This window comes from Myxocyprinus asiaticus, chromosome 19 (genome assembly GCF_019703515.2).
Source record: "Myxocyprinus asiaticus isolate MX2 ecotype Aquarium Trade chromosome 19, UBuf_Myxa_2, whole genome shotgun sequence".
NCBI lineage: Eukaryota > Metazoa > Chordata > Actinopteri > Cypriniformes > Catostomidae > Myxocyprinus > Myxocyprinus asiaticus.
The window spans coordinates 36,168,789-36,193,229 of record NC_059362.1 but is presented as its reverse complement, the minus strand read 5'-3'; the positions used below and the strand labels follow the sequence as shown (position 1 = coordinate 36,193,229).

At 38.3% G+C, this 24,441-nt stretch overlaps 1 protein-coding gene across 10 annotated transcripts in view; it reads right to left on the bottom strand.

The window, feature by feature from the left end:
• LOC127456684 (nuclear receptor coactivator 1-like) overlaps positions 1–24,441 on the bottom strand; it is a 104,085-nt gene that overhangs the window by 37,026 nt on the left and 42,618 nt on the right. For 9 of the 10 annotated variants that reach the window (XM_051725161.1, XM_051725158.1, XM_051725154.1 and 6 more), the window contains 2 exons: positions 14,441–14,546; positions 989–1,155 (listed from right to left, as the gene is read on the bottom strand). In XM_051725161.1, coding sequence (XP_051581121.1) covers positions 989–1,155; positions 14,441–14,538 — 265 coding nt within the window. In that variant the 5' untranslated portion in view covers positions 14,539–14,546. Of the gene's footprint in view, positions 1–988; positions 1,156–14,440; positions 14,547–24,441 lie in introns of those variants that run through there. The other variant, XM_051725162.1, reaches the window with a different exon arrangement.

Genomic DNA, 24,441 nt, shown 5'->3' with positions numbered 1-24,441 from the left:
TCAATGGATATATGCAATTACTAAACAAATGCTGAAATATCCACTGATAATCTTTACATCTTCCATAGCCTTAAAATCTCACTTGTGGATGCCTGACCCCAAGACTGACCAATGGCCTTTTGCATCACTGCAGTCAAATCTGACTTGACGTTTGAATATGACCAATATTGCTTTGGAAGACTTGGAAAACAGTGCCCCTGTCACATGAACTACACCACTTCTACAGTGCTTTTTGTAGCCCTAAAGTAAAAATCATCATCCACTATTATTGTATGCAAAGTCAAAGATCTGCTTGGACATTCTGCCTAACATCTCCTTTAATGTCACAGGAAAAAAAAGAAATTAATTGGAACAACATGAGGGTGAGTAAATGATGACAAAATATTTATTTTTGGATGGACTTCATCTTTAAAATGTCCTTGCTGCATTCATTAGAAGTATACAAAACCAAATCCACATCCTGGCAGAACCTCAAAAATGTACAAAGAGTGTGTTGGAGTACACAGACATAATATGAATTCATATCATTTTATGGTTTTTCCCAAGAGCTCTGACCAGTTACTGATTAAAACAAACCAAAGAGGTAAGCAAATAATCATCCTCTGGGCGCCCCAAAAATATTGCAGTAAAATCCCAGCACAACCGATTTAGAAGCTCTTAAAAAGGAGTTACAAGGCAACTCGTTCTCACCAATGTGATTTGCAACCAATCCAACAAAAACAAAACCTTTTGTTGTGTTTTTCACATATGAGCTTATCTCCTCATTTATAGTTGTCCTCATTTATCTTTAAGTTAATTCAAGGAACACAAGATGTCAACAAACACACCAACCATTATGAGTGCCATGTACACCAAAATTGTTGCAGTCAATTGAACTGTCAAAGTATTTCCAGTGTAAATATCCTGTCTTAACTGTGAGATAAAAGGAAATATTTAAATGCAGCCCACGTGTAGCCCTAACGGAAGAGCACGGACACTGGCTACTCACCCTTTTCACGGTGTTTGATCTGCTGGATCTGGTCCACGGTGCTCTTTAAGATGTGGCATTTGTCCGGCTTCACATTCAGGCTGGCAATGTCACTCATGTTGGCCGACAGCAGCTCTGCCAGTTCGTCAATGTAGCGGCATTCCAGCTCTCGCCGTCGCTTCTCCACACTACATGGACACAAACATTAACAAAGAGAATTTTACATTTAAGATGACAACATATTAAAGCCAACTAGAGTAAAACTTAAATCATATGAAAATAGTACTATATGAAAAATCTAAATACATACATACAAATAAAATGCTCTAACACTGTATGAGATGCAATTTGTCCACACCGAGTATGCTACCGCTGTACAAAAGGGCTGCACAATTAGGACAAAATGTCATATTACAATTATTTTAATAAACATTTAGTGATTTGAACTGATATGATAAACAAAAAAACAGTGATTCCTTCTGACCAAAATTTGGTCATATTTTGCCCATGCTTTACTGCCAATAAAAAACTAAGGCTACTCTTTAAGGGTTCACACTTGAGCCCTCTTAAAAAGAACCAAATTTGGAAATGTTTTTCTTTAACCACAAACAAATAAATAAAACAACGAAATGAGAGAGAGAAAAAAATCCTGTCTTCTTTGTATTCACAATCACATTGTACATGTCCACCGTGTAGTAGGGCTGCACGATTATGATGAAAATCATAATTGTCGACTATTTTCTACGATATTGTAATTGCGATTATTCATTTCGATTTACAGAATTAACATTAAAATATTTATTTTGTGTGGGGCAGTTGCATGCCATATTCTTTATGTAGGCTATGTATCAAAACGACTTGAGAACTGTGTTCCTGAATTTCTTTAATATTTTAATTGCATGAAAAACAAAAAATGTTATTCACATTTTGAATAAATATAATTTAAATTGTGAGCATTACTGATATGCCATCAGACTAATTTAAACACGTCCGATTTGCCTTTGCCTTCATGCACACACCAAACCAAAAAATATGTTGTAAACAGAAAGTTTTGACGCAATGGGAGTACACCTAAATGCAATGCTGTCATTGACACTTTACACGAATATATAAATGTGACAGCTGTAATTGTAATCTCAATATTTTTTTTTTAAATTAATTGTGCAGTCCTACCATGTAGCCTACCTGTTTTTGTCCACTTTGTGATAGAGTCTCAGGCCACATTTGAGGTTATTTTTTGGAACCCAGTCAACTATTATATTTGTATTATTATTATTAGAGATATCCTATTATTATTATTATTATTATTATTATTATTATTATACAAGAGTAATATACAGGAGGTAGTCAACAAAAAGGATCTTTACTGCTGCGCGCAGTACCGCCGCATTAAACTGAATTCTTACACGAGGCTCGTTTGCAAAATTACTGCCAGGTTGCGGAAAGGGACACTTTTTGCAGCTCAGTTTAGTGTGAAGAAAGTGAGATTTATTATGATTAGCACTGTTAATTTGATTATTTTTTTATTATTTATTTATTAGATTTTTTTTTACATTTTGATGTGTAGCAGATCTAACAATGCAAAATGAATGGCAGCATTGAAATTATAGCTTAAGCTTAGGAATTTTCCATTGGCATATGAAAACTGTGGCTACATAGCTGTTGCTTAATTGTACCATTTTCCTGAAAATCAAAACGAAAATACATTGTGAATATTTATAACTTGATTTGTTAGCCCAACTGAAAAAAATAAACAATGCATTAAATTCTATTTGTGTTATAATTCAGTGTTCTCAACCTTTTTTGCCATATGTACCCACACAGCACCATCAGTAAGGCTGAAGTTCATTGACTCAAAACCAGAGATGTGTACCAATGACTTAATACCATTCAACATTATCATTAAAATGTATTATTATTGATCAATCGGTATTGGTTTGATCTGCTGACATCATGAAAATGTACCCATTTGATTAGATTCTGGTTCAATTCTGATTAATTTGGCTACATTTCAGTTATAACTTTGCTTACATGTGACAGAAATTCTCTCTCAGACAATGATTTTCATTATACAGAGAACTTTCTAAATTGGTACATTACAAAATAATTATTTCGTAAAGTACTCTGTACTGAAGTACTCTAGTTCAAAAAAATAAGGCTAAGCTTAAAAAGGCATCTCCTCTTCTAAATCAAACTCTTCATGCATGTTTTGTACATTTGGTTCTCTTGTTTGTGTGCAGCTGTGTTATGCTGTGAATTTCTCCGTGGTGGTCAGGTTGTAGCAACAAAGTGAGTTCTTGCTTAAATGCCCCATCGCGCAAGCAGGGGCTCCGTAAACTCCTGCTCTCGTGCACTCTCATGAACGTGCACAGGAGAGCAACGGTCGGTGAAGATTTTCATTAAATAATAAATTAGATTTAGGTTTGTTTCTCCCCAAACCTTATCGTATGCTTTCAGAATAAGGCATGAGTTGCATGGAATAATTTATTAGACTTATAAATTATACTTCTGCATCCTTTTAACCCTATAATGCTGTTTGTATCAAATATGACACAACGTTTGATGGCTCCTGTTTCACTCTCTGTTCAAGCTGATGAGCCAAACAACATAAGGTATGTAAGCTTCACATGTTTATGGCACCATCTACTGGTTATTTGTGAAAAAAATCACAGACTTGCGCTATGTTGGGATAAATTTTACATTTTAAAAAAAAATTAAAGGTAACATTATAATTCAAGTTATTGTAATTTTTTGACAATAAATGTTTGCTTTATAAAACTAGCCTATCATTGTTTCAAAGCAATATGTTTAAGTTAATAAATTACTATGTCAAAATTATGTGTATCAAATTTGATATATTAGGCTATATGGGTTAAATATGCCATTAGCACTCTGTTATATATCTGACAGAAACTTTGGAAAAGTTTGGAACAATGTACAGATTTTGCTCTTATGGAAATAAATTGGTACTTTTATTCACCAAAGTGGCATTCAACTGATCACAACGTATAGTCAGGACATTAATAACGTGCAAAAATAACAATTACAATTTGTAATTGCAACATGAACTTTTTAAACTTCTTCAAATGTTCTCATCCATAAATCCTCCATGTGCAGCAATGACAGCTTTGCAGATCCTTGGAATTCTAGCTGTCAGTTTGTCCAGAATCTCAGGTGACATTTCACCGCACGCTTCCTGTAGCACTTGCCATAGATGTGGCTGTCTTGTCGGTCACTTCTCACGCACCTTACAGTCTAGCTGATACCACAACAGTTCAATGGGGTTCAGACCCATAACACTCTTTTCCAATTATCTGTTGTCCAATGTCTGCATTTCTTCGCCCACTCTAACCGTTTCTTTTTGTTTTTCTGTTTCAAAAGTGGCTTTTTCTTTGCAATTCTTCTCATAAGGCCTGCACCCCTGAGTCTTCTCTTTACTGTTGTAGATGAAACTGGTGTTGAGCGGGTAGAATTCGATGAAGCTGTCAGCTGAGGACATGTGAAGCATCTATTTCTCAATCTAGAGACTCTAATGTACTTATCCTCTTGTTTAGTTGTACATCTGTCCTTCCACATCTCTTTCTGTCCTTGTTAGAGCCAGTTGTCCTTTGTCTTTGAAGACTGTAGTGTACACCTTTGTATGAAATCTTCAGTTTTTTGGCAATTTCAAGCATTATATAGCCTTCAATCCTCAAAACAATGATTGACTGAGTTTCTAGAGAAAGCTATTTCTTTTTTGCCATTTTTGACCTAATCTTGACCTCAAGACATGCCAGTCTATTGCATACTGTGGCAACTCAAAAACAAACACAAAGACAATGTTAAGCTTAATTTAACGAACCAAATAGCTTTCAATGTGTTTGATATAATGGCAAGTGATTTTCTAGTACCAAATTAGCAATTTAGCATGATTACTCAAGGATAAGGTGTTGGAGTGATGGCTGCTAGAAATAGGGCCTGTCTAGATTTGATCAAAAATGACTTTTTTCAAATAGTGATGGTGCTGTTTTTTACATCCGTAATGTCCTGACTATACTTTGTGATCAGTTGAATACCAATTTGGTGAATTAAAGTACCAATTTCCTTCCGAAACAGCAAAATCTGTACATTATACCAAACTTTTGGCCGCCAGTGTATTTTCAAATTATTATAGAAAAAATAAATAAAAAAGACTCAATAAAGACTAAATAGTAAACTTTGTTATAACTTTAAAATCTATATAATTAAATCTATAATATAATTATTATATTTGTTTTTAGAGGGCAAAAAGGTATCTCAGATTTCAAATCTGAAAAATGTGAAAAATGACATGCTGTAATAGACAAATAAATGATATAAATAATAAATATGAAGAAATATGAATATCTATGATATGCATGCCTCTACATCTTTTAATCTCAGTAGAAAAAGAATCAGGACAGTCAAAATATTATAAAGAAGGTTATTGAAATAAAACTTGGTGCAAAGATTTATATATATACAGTGCATTCAGAAAGTATTCAGACCCCTTAATGTTTTTCACATTTTATTATGTTGTAGCCTTACGCTAAAATGCTTTAAATTATTTCTTTTTTTACATCAATCTACACTCCATACCCCATAATGACAAAGCAAAAAAACAGATTTTTGATAACCTTGCAAGTTTATTATAAAGAAAAAAACTGAAATATCTCATTGACATAAATATTCAGATCCTTTGCTATGATACTTGAAATTTAGCTCAGATGTATCACATTTCTCTGGATCATCTTTGAGATGTTTATACACTATGATTGGAGTCCACCGGTGGCAAATTCAATTTATTGGACATGATTTGGAAAGACAAACACCTGTCTATATATTTCACAGCTGAAAATGCATATCAGAACAAAAACCAAGCCATGAGGTCAAAGGAACTGCCTGCAGAGCTCAGAGGCAGGATTGTGTAGAGGCACAGATCTGGGGAAGGCTAAAAAAAAGTTTTGGCTGCATTGAAGGTTCCCAAGAGCACAGTGGCCTCCATAATTTTTAAATGGAAGAAGTTGGAACAACCAGGACTCTTCTTAGTGCTGGCTGCCTGGCCAAACTGAGCAATCGAGGGAGAAGGGCCTTGGTAAGAGAGGTGACCAAGAACCTGATGGTCACTCTGGTTGAGCTCCAGACATCATGTGTAAAGACGGGAGAAACTTGTAGAAGGACAACCATCACTGCAATACTCCACCGATCTGGGTTTTATGGCAGAGTGGCCAGATGGAAGCCTCTCCTCAGTGCAAGACACAAAAAATCACCTAAAGGACTCTCAGACTGTGAGAAACAAGACTCTATGGTCTGATGAAACGAAGATTGAACTGTTTGGCCTCAATTCCAAGCATCATATCCGGAGGAAAGCAGGCACCGCTCATCACCTGCGCAATACCATCTCAACGGTGAAGCATGGTGGTGGTAGCACCATGCTGTGGGGGTGTTTTTCAGCGGCAGGGACTGGGGGACTGGTCAGGGTTGAAGGAAAGCTGAATGCAGCAAAATACAGAGATATCCTTAATGAAACCCTGGTCCAGAGCGCTCAGGACCTCAGACTGGGCCGAATGTTTACCTTCCAACAGGACATTGACCCTAAGCATACAGCCAAGACAATGCAAGAGTTGCTTAAGGACAACTCTGTGAATGTCCTTGAGTGGCCCAGCCAGAGCCCGGACTTGAAACCAATCGAACGTCTCTTGAGAGACCTGAAAATGGCTGTCCACCGATGGTCCCCATCCAACCTGACAGAGCTTGAGAGGATCTGCAGAGAAGAATGGCAGAAAATCCCAAAATCCATGTGTGCAAAGCTTGTCGCATCATACCCAAAAAGACTCGAGGCTGTAATCGCTGCCAAAGGTACTTCAACCAAGTACTGAGTTAATGGTCTAAATACTTCTGGCAATGTGATATTACAGTTTTTTCTTTTTTAATAAATTTGAAAAGTTACCACAAATCTGGTTTTTGCTTTGTCATTATGGGGTATGGAGCGTAGATTGATGTAAAAAAAAAAAATAATAATAATTTAAAACACTTTAGCATAAGGCTGCAACATATAAACGAAAATGAAGGGGTCTGAATACTTTCTGAATACACTGTATATATACAGTTGAAGTCAGAAGTTTATATACACCTTAGCCAAATACATTTAAACTCAGTTTTTCACAACTCCTGACATTTAAATGTAGAAAACATTCCCTGTCTTAGGTCAGTTAGGATAACTACTTTATTTTAAGAATATGAAATGTCAGAATAATAGTAAAGAGAATTATTTCTTTCAGCTTTTATTTCTTTCATCACATTCCCAGTGGGTCAGAAGTTTACATACACTTTGTTAGTATTTGGTAGCATTGCCTTTAAATTGTTTAACTCTGGTCAAATGTTTTGGGTAGCCTTCCACAAGTTTCTCACAATAAGTTGCTGGAATACCTTGACTTTGTCGTCCTTAAGCCATTTTGCCACAACTTTGGAGGTCATTGTCCATTTGGAAGACCCATTAGCGAATAAGCTTTAACTTCCTGGCTGATGTCTTGAGATGTTGCTTCAACATATCCACATAATATTCATTCCTCATGATGCCATCTATTTTGTGAAGTGCACCAGTCCCTCTTGCAGTAAAGCACCCCCAAAACATGATGCTGCCACCCCCATGCTTCACGGTTGAGATGGTGTTCTTCAGCTGGCAAGCCTCGCCCTTTTTCCTCCAAACATAACGGTGGTCATTATGGCAAAACAGTTCAATTTTTGTTTCATTAGACCAGAGGACATTTCTCCAAAAAGAAAGTTTTTGTCCCCATGTGCATTTGCAAACTGTAGTCTGGCTTTTTTATGACGGTTTTGGAGCAGTGGCTTCTTCCTTGCTAAGCAGCCTTTCAGGTTATGTTGATATAGGACTCGTTTTACTGTGGATATAGATACTTGTCTACCTGTTTCCTCCAGCATCTTCACAAGGTCCTTTGCTGTTGTTCTGGGATTGATTTGCACTTTTCACAGAATGTGTCTCCTTCCTAAGCGGTATGATGGCTGTGTGGTCCCATGGTCTTTATACTTGTGTACTATTGTTTGTACAGATGAACTTGGTACCTTCAGGCATTTGGAAATTGCTCCCAAGGATGAACCAGACTTGTGGAGGTCCACAATTCTTTTTTCAGGTCTTGGCTGATTTCTCTTAATTTTCCCATGATGTCAAGCAAAGAGGCACTGAGTTTGAAAGTAGGCCTTAAAATACATCCACAGGTATGCCTCCAATTCAGTACACCTCCTATCAGAAGCTAATTGGCTAATTGTCTAAAGGCTTGGAATTTTCCAAGCTGCTTAAAGGCACAGTTAACTCAGCATATGTAAAGTTCTGATCCACTGGAATTGTGATATAGTCAATTAAATTTGAAATTGAGTGGCATGAAACAACTCACAAATTACGGGACTCCTACCCCCAACCCTGTGGTGGACCAACAACTGGCTGACGACCTGAATGTGTTCTACTGCAGATTTGAAAGGCCCAATCTCACACCCCACACCCACTCTGACCTTCACTTCACACAAACACCAACACCTCCTGCAACCCCCCTCCTCCCCCCTCCTGCTACTCAACCTGCACTTAAGATCTGTGAAGATAATGTGAGCCGCATCTTTCGGAAATAAAAGACGAGGAAAGCTTCAGGCCCAGATGGTGTCTCACCAGTGTGTCTTCGATCCTGTGCTAACCAGCTGGCCCCCATCTTCACACAGATCTTCAATAGATCACTGGAGCAGTGTGAAGTCCCATGCTGCTTCAAACGCTCAATCATTATTCCTGTCCCAAACAAACCAAAAATCACAGGACTTAATGACTACAGACCTGTCGCCCTGACGTCTGTGGTCATGAAATCATTTGAGAGACTGGTGTTGGCCCACCTGAAGAATATCACTGGACCCTTTCTAGATCCCCTTCAATTTGCTTATCGAGCAAACAGGTCTGTGGATGATGCAGTCAACATGGGATTGCATCATATCCTACAACATCTGGACAGACCAGGGACATTTGCAAGGATCCTTTTTGTGGACTTCAGTTCAGCTTTCAACACCATCATCCCAGCTATACTCCAGAATAAATTACACCAACTCTCTGTTCCCACATCTATCTGTCAGTGGATTACCAGCTTTCTGATGGACAGGCAGCAGCTTGTGAGACAGGGGAAACTCACTTCCAGCACCTGTACCATCAGCACTGGTGCCCCCCAGGGATGTGTGCTCTCCCCACTACTCTTCTCCCTCTACACCAATGGCTGCATCGCCAAGGCCCCTCTGTCAAACTCCTGAAGTTTGCAGATGACACCACTGTCATCAGCCTCATCCGAGATGACGATGAGTCTGCATACAGAAGGGAGGTTGAACAGCTGGCTGTCTGGTGCAGTCAAAACAACCTTAAGCTGAACATGCTCAAAACGTTGGAGATGATTGTGGACTTTAGGAGGAACACCCCAACACTGACCCCCCTCACCATTTTAAACAGCACTGTGGCAGTAGTGGAGTCATTCAGGTTCCTGGGCACTACCATCTCACAGGACCTGAAGTGGGAGACACACATTGACTCCATTGTGAAAAAGGCCCAGCAGAGGTTGTACTTCCTTCGCCAGCTGAGGAAGTTCAACCTGCCACAGGCGCTGCTGATACAGTTCTACTCAGCGGTCATTGAGTCTGTCCTCTGCACTTCAATAACTGTCTGTTTTGGTTCAGTTACGAAATCAGACATCAGAAGTCTACAAAGGACAACTCGGACTGCTGAAAGGATTATTGGTTGCCCCCTGACACCCTACAAGAACTATAAACTTCCAGAGTGAGGAAAAAGGCTGGAAAAATCACTCTGGACCCCACTCACCCTGCCCTTTACCTTTTTGAACTGTTGCCTTCTGGCTGATGCTTCAGAGCTCTGAGCACCAGAACCGTCAGGCACAGGAACAGTTTTTTCCCTCAGCCTATCCATCTCATGAACAGTTAAATTGCCCTATTGAGCAATAACTATGTGCAATACACAGTTTAGTCTTTTTTTATATTTATCCAACACATCCAACCTCTTCTGCCATTTCATTCCTCTGGCAAAAAACCCAAAACATTTGCACTGTACATAACAGATTTGTATTTGCACTGTACATAACAGATAACAGATTTGTATTAGATTGCACTACGTATGTGTATGTGTGTATGTGTGTGTATGTACGTATGTGTATAACTATTTTTTATGTTTTAATATTATCTATGTCTTTCAGCTGTTTTTGTATTGTTTTTGTATTGTTGTACACTGGAAGACAAATTCCTTGTATGTGTAAGCATACTTGTCAATAAAGCTGATTCTTCTTCTTCTTCTAAACAATTGTTGGAAAAATGACTCATGTCATGCACAAAGTAGATGTCCTAAATGACTTTCCAAAACTATAGTTTGCTAATATTAAATCTGTGGAGTGGTTAAAAAAATTTGTTTTAATGACTTCAACATAAGTGTATGTAAGCTTCTGGCTTCAACTATATATTAACAAATTTAGTCAAAAGGACAGGAAAAAGAGTAAAAAAAGTTTAACTAATGTGACTGTGGAAATGCTGTGGAAGAAATAAAATCTGGGATACACTCATCTGGGAAACTTTGTCAAATTCCACGAATATCTCTTCACAGACCACTAGCTGTCCGTTCTGTGTGTGCGCTGAAAAAATGGGGGAAGATGGGGGAAATGGGGCAGTGAGCGAGAGGGAAATTCATTAGAAGAAGAAGAGGGACGGTAAATCTGGCTAATGCTAACTTGCTGAACTCCAAGCAGGAGAGATGGCCGAGAAACAGCCCACGAGAAAAAGGTCAGACAAATATAAAATGAAAAAGAAGGGGTATGATCAGGCAAGGGCTAAGAGCCAAGTAAACATCAGAGAGGCTTTCCAATGGTGGACAGACCTGCGAGTGCTGAAAGGCCTGAAGACGGATGTGGAGGTTGCTCTGTTTCTGCTTGATAGATGGGTAACATTAGTTTTGCTATGTTTCACAGAACCAAGATATGCTGTTGTTGTTATGTTAGCTATACTAGCAAGAGAGTTGTGAGTGTCACTGTCTGGAGCTTGTGTGCTGGCTCTGGGAAACCGTCACGTCCTCTCTGCATGTTATCTTTGCAACAGCAACTGTAGCAACAGTTTGCTAACCAACTACCTAGCTAACATTATTTACATTACTTGCTGTGTCGTTGTTCGCTCTATATCATGGTATTTGTCCGTACAACGTTTGCAAAGGTTTTTATAGCCACAAAGTGCATGAATATGGGGGGTGGAGCTTCTGAAGAAGCACTGAAGGGAGGGGTGTGTTTGTTTGGCTGTTGAGTTCAAATATCAACAGTCTTTCTCAGGAATCGCTTACTCTACCTTTAAAGCTTAAAGAGGTGGTCACCATCCACTGCCATTGTATGACATCAATGAGCAACAAAAATAAAATAAAATAATAATCTCTCTCTTTGTGTACCAAAAAAGAAAGTAATATGGGTTTAGAACAACACAAGAGTGAGTAAATAATGACTGAACTTTCATTATTGGGTGAACTATCCCTTTAAAGAGACTAACAAATGGTTCTTCCTTCCTTTGCTGGCACATGAACAACCAATTGTGCCTGAAGAAAAAATAAACCACAGAAAAAGAAAGAAAGAAAGAAAAGCCTGCTGCTGGTCTAGATGTTATGTTTTTAAAGCCTTGAAGTGGTAAAGTTCAAGGCACAGAGGCTGAGTGGGCACTCTGCAAAGACTAGGGCCTAAATAATTCATGCTGCTCAGAGAGCACGCCAATCACAAACAGTCCCTGAAAACTAGCAGCACCCCATCTTTAGCAGGCTCAGCGTTTTGCCACCCGATTAAAGGAAAGAATTCTTCAGCAAGACAGAGTTACAAACAAAAAATAGAAGTCTCTTTAAAGCAAGTCACTCCCCTTGGCAGCCATATTGTAAACGCAAGTACAGCTCCTATCTCTTTGAATGGGGAAATACTGAAATCACTAATACTGTTGGTTAAGATGATGTTCCAAAAACACACAGTATTTCAAACTGTCAATAAAATCTGACCACAATGGTATCATAAATTAAGCTTCATTTGTAGTTAATTTTCTGGCTAGCACATATGATGCACATTCTAGAGTAAACAAACAGGTCTTTGGCTCTTTTAGCTGTAAGGCAGGACTCCCAACGTTGCGATGCCTCTATAAAAATAAATAAATAATAATAATTGGCTATTATAGGAGCCTGGGTAGCTCAGCGAGTATTAACGCTGACTACCACCCCTGGAGTTACGAGTTCGAATCCAGGGTGTGCTAAATGACTCCAGCCAGGTCTCCTAAACAACCAAATTGGCCCGGTTGCTAGGGAGGGTAGAGTCACATGGGGTAACCTCCTCGTGGTCGCTTTAATGTGTGGTTCTCTCGGTGGGGCGTGTGGTGAGTTGTACGTGGATGCCGGGGAGAATAGTGTGGGCATCCAAATGCGCTAGGTCTCCGCAGTAACACGCTCAACAAGCCATGTGATAAAATGCGCGGATTGACGGTCTCAGACGCGGAGGCAACTGAGATTCGTCCTCCGCCACCCGGATTGAGGCGAGTAACTACACCACCACGAGGACTTAGAGAGCATTGGGAATTGGGCATTCCAAATTGGGGAGAAAAGGGGAGAAAAGAAAAGAAATAAATAAATTGGCTATTATAACTGTGAGACCCGAAACATACTCACGTTTGAGTACTTAAATAATGTATGTTTCTGGCCTAAGGGGGGACTACAGCCACCATATTTAGCAATAAGATTTCTCCTATTCATTTTTAGACAAGTGATACGTCTCCTTCCCTCATAATTTCTCCAGAGGAATGCTGGGGTAGAGGAGACTATAGGTGCACTCAGGGACAAACTGTGGGTGGGCTGGTACCAGAGCAAGGCTAAAACACACACTTTGTCATTGTAGAGCTAATAAGGGCCAGGCTGCATACAGTCCTTGCACTGCCGTATAAACTAGCAGCTATTCCTCAATGGCTTATTTTGCACAAGCTGAGGACACACAGAAAGTGAGAGAGAGACTGAAAAGGAGAGAGAAAGACAGATGGTTGGGGGCAATGGTGAAGTAATGCTAGATATCAATGGAATGCAAAGGCCTTAGATGAGTCCATTAATCATCCGGTCAAAAAGATTTGAGATGCCAAGGTGAAAGAAAGGCGGTAAACGAGGGCGTAGACCATGTAAAAGTGAGAAAAGAAAGCAATTCAAAAGATATGAGAAAAGTGCAAGGATTCTAGAGAGACCTAGTAAGGGAGATTCAACAGCCAATATTTATTCTTCAACATTCCCTGCTCTATTGGCTAACGTATAAAAAGTATGGGAGAGTGTGTGCTTGTGCGTGTATGTGCTGTGCATGTGTGACCAAATGATGCAGGAGATGTGTGTGTGAGGACAGAGAAAACTGCTTATCTGTTTAAGGTTGTGTTGCTCCCGGATAAGCAAGAGCATGTACATACGAATGACTTAGGGTAAGCGCGTGTAAGCATGTGTTTCTGTATGTGTGGGAGAAGACAGCAGGGAAAGTAGGTCAGCGCCTTTCCAAGGTTGTGCGCAGGCGCGCTGTGTACATGGGTCAGGGCGCTGCGTGGGGTTGCTGTAGAAACAGGCAGTTACATCAGCCCCGCCAAGGCCCTATGGAAGAGTATCACTCAGCCAGACAGACCAGTTCTGCTCCAACCAAGCCTGACAGAGCCAAAAGGAAACCTTCAAAAATACCTCACTGGACTGCTGTATTACACAGAGACCTTAGAACTACACAATGCCACGAGATGTTCCTATTAACTTCATGACTTTCCAATCACAAAGGTCATGCAGACTACACCGGTTGCTTTAGTGGTTAAAAAAATGCTTTGCTGCATAGCTCTCCACTCTACACAAGTACAAGTATAGACTTCAACTCTGCAAGATTCTCTATAAACTTGCTCCGTCATGACAGTCATTGACCTGAAAGAGAAAACTTGTAGTAGAAGACAGTTCACACTTATGAACGCTAAGGCACACGTTGCGGCAATGCTGATAATGCAATACACAACTGCACTGAGTTATGAATTGTGGACAAACACATTTCAGAACGCAACAATACACAAAATCAAGCTTGCTTAGCTAGAAGCGTCTGCGTTCACATACTTGCGTAGAGTATGTTTTGGGCCCAAATGTTATCAGAAGAGATGCAGTTTTTCCTGGTGTAAAAACAACTAAACTGACACCTTCTTTCAACATTTAAAAGACTTGATCTTTAACAGATTTCTTGTTGAAATTTAGAATGTACTCCTCTTCTTCAAAGACTGCAACTTCTCTGACACGTCTGACCTTTCTATTGTCAGTAGTTTACTGATTGTTGTCAATATAACATAAATTACATAAATCATAACTCATATAAACTGGACTTTCACGTGAAACACAGAGAATTAAAAGAAAGTCAGAAAGATTATCTCATACTTTACCTTGGACCAGAGGTGTCACATGGCGAGCCCTTCCTCTTCCGTAACTCAGGGGTGATGGGGTCAAGGGCATTCTCCCCTGCAGCACTCATTTTGAGCATATGCACACCTACAAAACAGGGTAGTTACATACACGTTTAGAAGTAATTTTTACATATTTAATTCAAATATATAAATCAAATAATAAAATAGGGAAATATGATCAGGGTTCCCACTCTTTTCAAGGCAAAATTTCCAGGACATTTCCAGGACATTTTATGCACCCAACAAGTTTTTTGTGTGTTTTTGACGGTAGTTTCTCACCTCCAGATAAGCAGTTTGCTCCATGGCCCAGTGTAATTATTAATCCCTGTAAAGCTGTGATTCAATTAATAAATATATAATCTGTATGTGCTGCGCACTGCAGAGTGCTCTCTGTCTCTGTCATTTCACACACATGAGCGTGCTTGAGGATCATGATGAGGCGTTTTCAGTGTATGAGCAGCCGTCTCTACACATTCCTTTTAAAGCATGCATCACTTGCAAATTATATATTTATTCAATTAAATCAGAGACATTTTTAGTTTAATTGTCACACTAGGACATATCACAATTTTAATTTGATTCATTGTACATTCAAACATTAATTTTCATCCAAATAGGTCATACTCCATGACATTCTGCGGTTTATTGCTAATGCCATTTATTTGACTAGATTCTATGTTTTCCATATGCTACATATGTTAACCGCAGTATAAGCTGCCTCCGATTGTTGAATTATTGAAAATTAATTGACATCCCGAGGTATTAAGGCCGAATCGCCACGCTACCAACCCAGTGTGATTTTTTTTTTTTTTATCAGTGTTCTGACTGACATCGTGGTCTAAAGTTTAAAACTCATGAGGGTCGAAAAAGTTGAGACAATCATTGATCCATGGACATGTTTTTCAGGGTTATTTTTTTTAAGAATAAGCTAAAAGCACCAACTTAAGCTATTTTAAGGATTCAAGTATAATCAAAGAAATGGAATCACTGCGCTCTACCAGTTCAGGGTGCGCAGATCCACAAAAAAATATTTGACAATCTCAAAAGCAAGATGATCCGCAATCCTTTTTCTCAATTTCTTATATTTTCTTCATATCTCACAGTACACAGTACAGGAGAACACAGACGTTTCAGCCTTGGTGAAATATATATACAGTCATGTGAAAAAGAAAGTACACCCTTCTTGAATTCTTGAGACCTCAACCCGATTGAAATGCTGTGTTTGAACCTTAAGAGAGCTATGCATAAAATAAAATGCCCACAAACCTCAATAAACTGAAGCAACGTTGTAAAGAAGAGTGGGCTAAAATTCCTCCAAAATTACTTACTTACTGCTAAAGGGGTTTCTACAAGCTATTTAATCATAAGGTGTACTTAGTTTTTCACACATGGCTTCTCCATTTTGGCTTTATTTTTGTTAAATAAATCATGACACGGTGTTATATGTCATGTGCTGTTGTTCATCTGAGGTTGTATTTACCTAATTTTAAGACCTGCTAAGGACCAGATTTGTATTATGTCCTGATACGTAAAACCATAGAACTGGTTACATAGATGTACTTTCTTTTTCACATGACTGTATATATATATATATATATATATATATATATATATATATATATATATATATATATATATATATATATATATATATTACAGATGTAGATGTAGATGTAGATGTCTTACAAAGATCCCGATGCCAATTCCAAACAGACATGATCAGAAATGGCAAAACCATGGATCTGGGAGGTCGGTAAATATATTAAACAGTGACCAGGGTGTGAAACTAGTACCTGCCACCCACCAAATGCAACGAGGCTGAATCCAGTTTGCAAAATCCTCATCCAAATGCAGGTATTTCATTTGCAGGTAATTCTGCTCATTTACCCGCAACAGGCGGGCGACCTGCTGCAAGACGTCTCGGAGTGACACATGACAAGAAAATGCTGTTAGTCACAAAGACATGCACTTGGAGAAACAAACTTTATTATATTTTTTAAGAACAGTCAAAAGAAAAGCCATCAATAGCTACGCTTTTATGTGCGCATTTTAGGATATCGCATAAAATCTGCTGAATGGAAACACTAAGATGAGAATAAAATCTCCAAAATGACCATGGAAAAAGTATACGCTCGCTTGAGGTGGATACATTTTTTATTTGATAAGAAGAAATGCGCATAAACTATGATGAAGAAACATTTACAAAATAAACTCCTATTGAATTGAACAGGAATACAAGATGCACATAAAAAAAAATCATGTGACTGAATAATTAATTCATAACTGGACGAACCAGCGGACCAATCATCACAACTGAATTTTTGCTCTGGTCATTCTGAAATACCGGTGTCCTAAAAATCCAAAGCCTGCACAGAGTTTGCAGAGCAAATATGTTAAACACAAACTTGCAATTTGTGAACACAACTCTGCAGGTTCAATAGCCTAATATATATCTTTGTATTAAAGAAACAAAGATGAAAGTGAATAAATCATAAAATAATACAAAACACGTTCACCTTGAACCTAAAATTGAGTATTATTTTCTTTTCTTTTGGCAGCATTAACAGTATTACCAAAACTCAATACAAACACAAATTCGATAAGAACACATTTGGCAGCATTATTTTGGGAATACAAGGGAATTTATTAGGGAATTTATAAATATTTACCTCAGTCATTGATATTAATAATGCTTTTAAAGAGTTCTATCTTGATCTCTATAGTTTCACATCTTCGTCTACTGATGAAGATATTAGAAACTTTGTGGAACCTCTAGAACTCACTAAATTGACGACTGAGCAAAAAAATTCCTGTTCTGAGATAACATTGGAGGAGCTTGACGAGGCAAGGCTCTGGGGCCAGATGGCTTTGCTGCTAAATTCTTTGGATCTTATGCTACAGAACTGGCTCCATTTTTGTTAGAAGTTTATAAGGAATCATAAAAGATTGGAAAGCTTCCACCAACCATGACACAAGCCCGAATCAGTCTGATTCTTAAAAAGGACAAAGACCCAAGCGAGTGTAAGAGTTACCATCCAATTTCCCTGATCCAGCTATCCGTTAAAATATTGTCCAAACTTTTGGCTAATCAATTAAGTAAAGTTATGACATCTCTTATACATATAGATCAGGTGAGGTTTATTCGGGGCCGCAGCTCTTCTGATAACATTAGGTGTTTCATCAATATCATGTGGTCGGTGGCGAATGATCAGACTTCGGTCGCTGCCATCTCACTTGACGGTGAAAAGGTGTTTGATATTGTAGAATGTGATTATCTTTTTAAGATTTTGGAAATGTATGGGTTTGGGAGTACGTTTATTGGATGGATTAAGTTGCTTTATAGACACCCTGTAGCAGCAGTACAAACAAATGGATTAATTTAAGATTATTTTACTCTCGAGAGCGGCACCCGGCAGGGTTGCCCTCTTTCCCCATTACTGTTCTGTCTTGCCCTGGAACCATTAGCAGCCGCGATAAGAAAGGGGATGATTTTCCAGGGGTGATGGCGGCAGATATGGTGCATAAGCATCTGCTTTACCCAGATGATATTTTATTATTCGTCTCTGACCCTACTAGATCTAGTTAGTTTAATCTAGTTAAACTAGATAATTCTCCAGAGAATTATTCATTCCTTTTCTAAGTTCTCAGTATACAAAGTCAATTGGTACTGCCCAGTGATGGCTTTCCAGCCGGGCACCTTCCAGTGGCCCAAACAGGGCATTAAGTATTTGGGTATTTTATTCCCAGCAAATTTGTCTGATTTAGTTAGAGTTAATTTTGACCCTTTAATAAAAAGGTTTTTGAGCGATTTGGGCAGGTGGGCTTCATTACATTTATCGATGATTGGGAAGGTTAATGTTATTAAAATGAAATGTATTCCAAAATTCAACTACCTGCTACAGTTACTCCCTATAGATGTCCCCCTCTCTTATTTCAAGCAATTTGAGAGCATAGCGAAGTCTTTCATTTGGAACGGTAAGCGTCCCAGATTACATTTCATTAAGCTGCATAGGCCAGTTGACAAAGATGGACTAGGCCTACCCAAGATTTTGTTTTATTATTATGCATTCAGTCTCAGACATTTGGCTCATTGGTCGCTTCCACCTGAAAGAGCCCCTCCCTGGTTTTGAACAGGAAGTTCTTGCCCCTATTTTGCCATTGGAAAGCCTATCAATCTAACCGGAGAAGTTAAATTACACCCAGTTATCTCGCATTTGCACTCTGTATGGACAAAAGTGTCCAGAGTGTTTAATTCGGATATTTATCTAAATGTTGCCTCGAGCTTATGGCTGAACCCAAAGTTACATAATAATAAGTCCCCTTTCTGCTGGTCAGAGTGGATTGTGAGGGGGGTTACTACACTCGGTGACTATATGAGAGTAGTGTGTTGAGATCCTTTGAACATTTGGTTCAACATTTTGGGATCCCCAGATCTCAAGCATCCGTCAACACAACAGATGGAAAATTACTAATAGCCCTCAGATCAAGAACTAAAGACAATTATAAATGTAAAAATAATAATAATCATAATAATAAAGCCTAATAAACTCCCTTGTGTTCCTAAAATAATGCTGCCAAATGTGTTCTTATCAAATTTGTGTTTGTATTGCGTGTTGGTAATATGTGCCAAAAGAAAAGAAAATAACTCAATTTTAGGTTCAAGGTGAACGTGTCGTATTATTTTATGATTTATTCTCTTTCATCTTTGTTTCTTTAATACAAAGATATATATTAGGCTACTGAACTTGCAGAGCTGCGGTCACAATACAATACTAACAGCGTGAAAATAAAGTTAACTAAAGTCACAGCACCTCCTGAGATGATCAGAGATAATTTGCAGCTTTCTCATAGACGACAGTATTCTTGCAAACAGTTTTCAAATGAATGAAGAGTGAAAACTCTTTACACGCGCTTGTTCCACAAGACACAAGACCTGTTCCAGCTCGTGCTGCACGCCTCTGAACAAACAGTGAATCAGACACAAGCAGTAGCTATGTTTCCATCCAAGTTGTGAATTTAATTTATGCGAAAGATCAGAATATCGCAAAAACAATGTGCGGATAAAGCCGCATTTCCATCCCTTGCGTTCAAAAGAACAAAATCGTCACTTCCTGGGAAACTGTAGCGACTGTGTGACTCTTTTATTATTAAAAAACTTGTGGTTTAGGACACGCAGACAAAACACTTTAATAACTCGTTTCATGACTGGAAATGACAGCGTGTCACACAGTTCTGGGAGCACTATGTGTCCTCCATCATGACTTTGCGGTGGATCTATAAGATATTCTTTAAAAGTATCAATAAACCTGCTCTTCGGGAAAAAGTGCAAGTTTGTGTTTAACTTATTTGCTCTGCAAACTCTATGCAGGCTTTGGATTTTTAGGACATCGGTATTTCAGAATGACCACGGCAACAAATCAGTTGCAATGATTGGTCCGCTGGTTTGTCCAGTTATGAATAAATTATTCAGTCACATTATTTTTTTGATGCACATCTTGTATTCCTGTTCAATTCAATAGGAGTTTATTCGGTAAATGTGTTTCCATCATAGTTTATGCGCATTTCTTTTATCGAATAAAAAATGTATGCACCTCAAGCGAGCATATATGTTTTCCATGCGCATTTTGGAGATTTTATTCGCATCTTGGTGTTTCCATCCAGCAGATTTTATGCGATATCCTAAAATGCGCATAAAAAAACCGTTGATGGAAACATAGCTATTGACAGCTTTTCTTTTGTCTGTTTTTAAAAATATAATAAAGTGTGTTTCTTCAAGCACATGTCTTTGTGACTAACAGCATTTCTTATCATGTGGCACTCCGAGATGTCTTGCAGCAGGTCGCCCGCCTGTTGAGGGCAGATGAGCAAAATTACCCGCACATGAAATACATTTGGACGAAGAGCTCACGAACTGGATTCAGCCTCGTCACATTTAGTGGGTGGCGGGTGCTAGTTTCACAACCTAGTCACTGTTTAATATATTTGGCGACTTCCCAGATCCATGGTTTTGCCATTTCCCGATATTGTCGATCATGTCTGTTTGGAATCGGCATCGGTATTTTTGTAAGACAATGTCGATAACCGATTATATCGTCCTATCGCCCAGCCCTATTGACAAGTAACATATCTCAACCTGATGGAGCGTAACAGTCAGATGACTCCATATCAGGCACAGTGGTGAGGTGACTAGCCAAACGCATAATCAATGGCTGGAGAATCGTAAATCTGCTCTAAAAGGGCTCGCTAATTGAAAGCCTCTTTGATCTGTGGTGCTGTCCACCCCAGGCTTCGATCTAGCTCATGCTGTAAATAGCTAGAGGGGTGACTGCTGAAATCCCCATCTGTGAGCATAATGCACAAGTATAACCACTATTTTGTGACACTGAGAATTAATCTGCGCATTACGTTATCCATAGACGCATATTCTTCCAATGAAGACAGAGGAGAGATTCACAGTAAACTGGTTGTTGGGGTTTTCCCTCCACCTCAAGGGATTTACCGCCAATTATCTTGAATAAATGACTGATTCTTTCACATCACGATAGTAAACAGTACAGGCCTCATAGCTGATTGGTTGAGGTGTCTTTTCTGAAGGAAAACTGATGAATCTCACACAATAATGTGTGTATTGGCAGCCTGATCTCATTAATATATGTAGCTATTTGTATGTTAATATTTGTAACATTAACTGTTTTTACATTTGAATAGACACTAAAACGTACAATATGGATATTTGAAAGCATATAAAACGTAAACATTTTTACGTATTTACAGCTTTAGAAATGTAAAATATTGACAAACCCATTACAACAATATTTGAATATGCGAATCGATTATAAATATATTTGTTTTATAGATATTTTAGATCCCTTAACCCTGCCCCAACCTCTAAACATAACCACATTTCAACAATATAAAAACATGTAACAAGTAGATTAATGTACAGTAGCAATAATGTTTGTTAAATTATATTCATTTATATATTTTACAGCCGCTAATCCCATACCTACTCCTAAACCTAACCATAACCATTTATTAAGAATATAAAACACATAACAGGCAGATTAATTTATTCACAATAATATATTCAGAAAAAATTCAGTACAAAAGTAGTCCAAAGGGCGATGCGCTGCATCCGATGTGCTCCCCGATGGCATACAATAGCATTGTGTGAGGTGGAGATTTTTATTTTATTATTTATTAATCGCTGTTTATTATTATTATTTATAAATCTTCTCCTGATGCACTCCAGAATGGCGCTGTCATTTCTCATTCAAACATACACATCGCAGAATACAGCAGTCGCAAACGGTCATGAGACACTTGAGAGCTAATGAGCATTTGACATCACTGCCATAAAACCGCTGGTTGTAATGTTTCTTGAGGAGGCAATTTTTGAATTTTGAAAACGAAAACAAACGCGGGCTGATGGTTACAGCGGGCGCGACGGCGGATGGAGATGGAGATCGTTGAATAAAAGGCTTGAATTTGGGTCTGTTCTTAACAGAAAGCAGTCTGAAGATTTGGATTATAGCTAACAAATGTATGGGTTAATTTTATTGTTGTTTTATGGTGCAAAGATTTACCTTTTTGTGGTTTATTATGTTTTTGGGCATATTCTGAAAACTCCTTTTGTGTCCCATGGCAAACAAAAATAAAATTTTATGTTTAATAAATGACTAAAGGATTACAGAGTTTTTATTCATATTAACATTTTAAAGTGAAGTCTTGGTTAAAGTGATATAATACTTTAAACGTTGTATAGGGCAGCAAAACTGAATGAAACCGTTAAAATGTCATATTATAATGTCAACTGCATTAAATAAATGAGATGGCATTTAACTAATCTCATTGATTAAAATTTTTTATGTATTTAACTGATTAATTCTATGAATTATTCAATATTAATCAATTAAAACGGTACACGTAAACATTTGTATGTTTCTATTGGTGTTAATATGTAAAATGATGACGTTTACATGCTGTCAATACGTCGTACGTTTCAGTGTCTATGCAAACGTAAGAGAATGTACGTTTGCTAGAACCAAACTTTACGTAAGAGTACATATGAGTTTTCATGAGATCAGTTGGTATTGGTCACTTTTCACCCCAAAATTAAAAGAAAAACAATAAGACAGGATCTTTTGCATAAAAGAAAATTAGGCCATTATTAGGCCATCAATTTTAAGGACCATCAAAGACCCCATTAAATCAAAATGAAAGTTTTGTGGGGGTGCATTTGTGTTATGAAAATAATAAATAATGCCATGATAATGTCCTGTTTTCTTGACCACCGCACAATGTTCTCTACAAGCATCAAGTGTCTTCAGTTGTGGTATGTAACCATAGCAACAGGACACATTCAAGCTCAAAATAAGGGGATCCTAAAGCATACACAGCATTTCATGATACTGATGCAAACTTAATATTGTACAACAAACCACTGTGGGCATTCAGAACCAATACATTTTTCACTTGCCTACATACAAACCCTTCATAACCAGACTCTAGCTAATTTTGCAAATGTTACAGAGTATACAGTGATGTTGGAATAGAAAGCTAGTCTTCTTCCAGCTAATAAGAGGTTCAGCAATGGAATATGACTGGGTACGGATGAATTAGCCTATGCTGAGCTGCAATGAAATGGCACAACATTTGAGTGACAACACTAAATCCCATAGCATTAACAATGTCAACTCATTGTTTAAATTTTCATCAAATAGTTCCCCTAACCTAAAAAGAGATGCCAAATAAAATTATTTTAACTAGAAGGCATCCAGTTTAGTCCATCCTTTGAATACAGTTGATTCCCTCAAGAAAGTTTTCCGTTAGGATTATCATTCATCTCAATTGGAAGACAGTGCTCAGCTGGTGCACCTGAGACTACCTCCGAGTACCCAAAACACTTCCTGCTCTATCGGTAGTCTGGGACTTTATCAAGTTCTTCAGATGGAGAATACCATTCACCATATCTAATGTTCTGTTTCTCTACTCAGGGAGGCCACCACCCAGGCCAGTGCCTGGTTCCTCAGGCGTAGTCCGCTATGATCTGCATGGCCTAAACAGGCTGCTATTGTGGGCCTGCTGAAAACCTCCAGTGGCCCCTAATCCCTGGCAGCTCTATTAGCAGCAAATTCACCTCAAACAAGCCCATTTCATTCGAGAAACCACAGAAATTAGGCTGGTTTTAACTTTAAAAACGTAAACAGCCATTTTAAGTGAAAGAGCAGCAAACCAAAAAGATGACGAGATTTTCTTGGTTCACAAGCTTTAGTGAAGGCTCATTCAGAAATGTCAATCAATGCTTGAAGGAACCTGTGGGGGAAAAAAACTACCTATATTTAAAGGCTTAACTTAAGCATTTTGACCAATAAGGTCTAGTAAAGAACGTTACACTTATGCTTTGGGAGAAACATCCATGTTATTTTCTTGTCTTTAAAAAAAATAAAAAAGCTTTGTGTTTAAAACATAACATTTTTAAGAAATTCTTTAAACAGGTTTGGTGAACTCAAGCTACGAGCAGCTGAGTTTACTATCCTTTATTTGAGGCCCATGAGACTTCATTTCATTGCTCTGGAGAATGTGAAACATGACCATACATGTGAACGTGCAAAATTGTTAAGAAATATGGATAGATCCTTTAAAAAAACTAGGACAAAATGGCTCCTGTGCGAATGAGGCTCTTACTGTAATTATAAACAGCTTGCTCCAATATGCTCAGCATTCAGTCCTGCTCATTCAAAGGGCAGGGATGAAAACCAACCCACAGGTAATGGAGATACCTGTACTCAGACTTGAGAATAACCAGTCACACTGCTCATATTGCTTGAGCCATTCACATCAGCAAAAAATCTATTTCAAAAGAAATGGAAATACGACTTATTCACAAACATTATCAGAGGCTTCATCTATCTTATAAATGTTGCAATCTACAGGACACGGGGTGCAGATATTTGATCTTCTACTTCCTGAAATGGCTC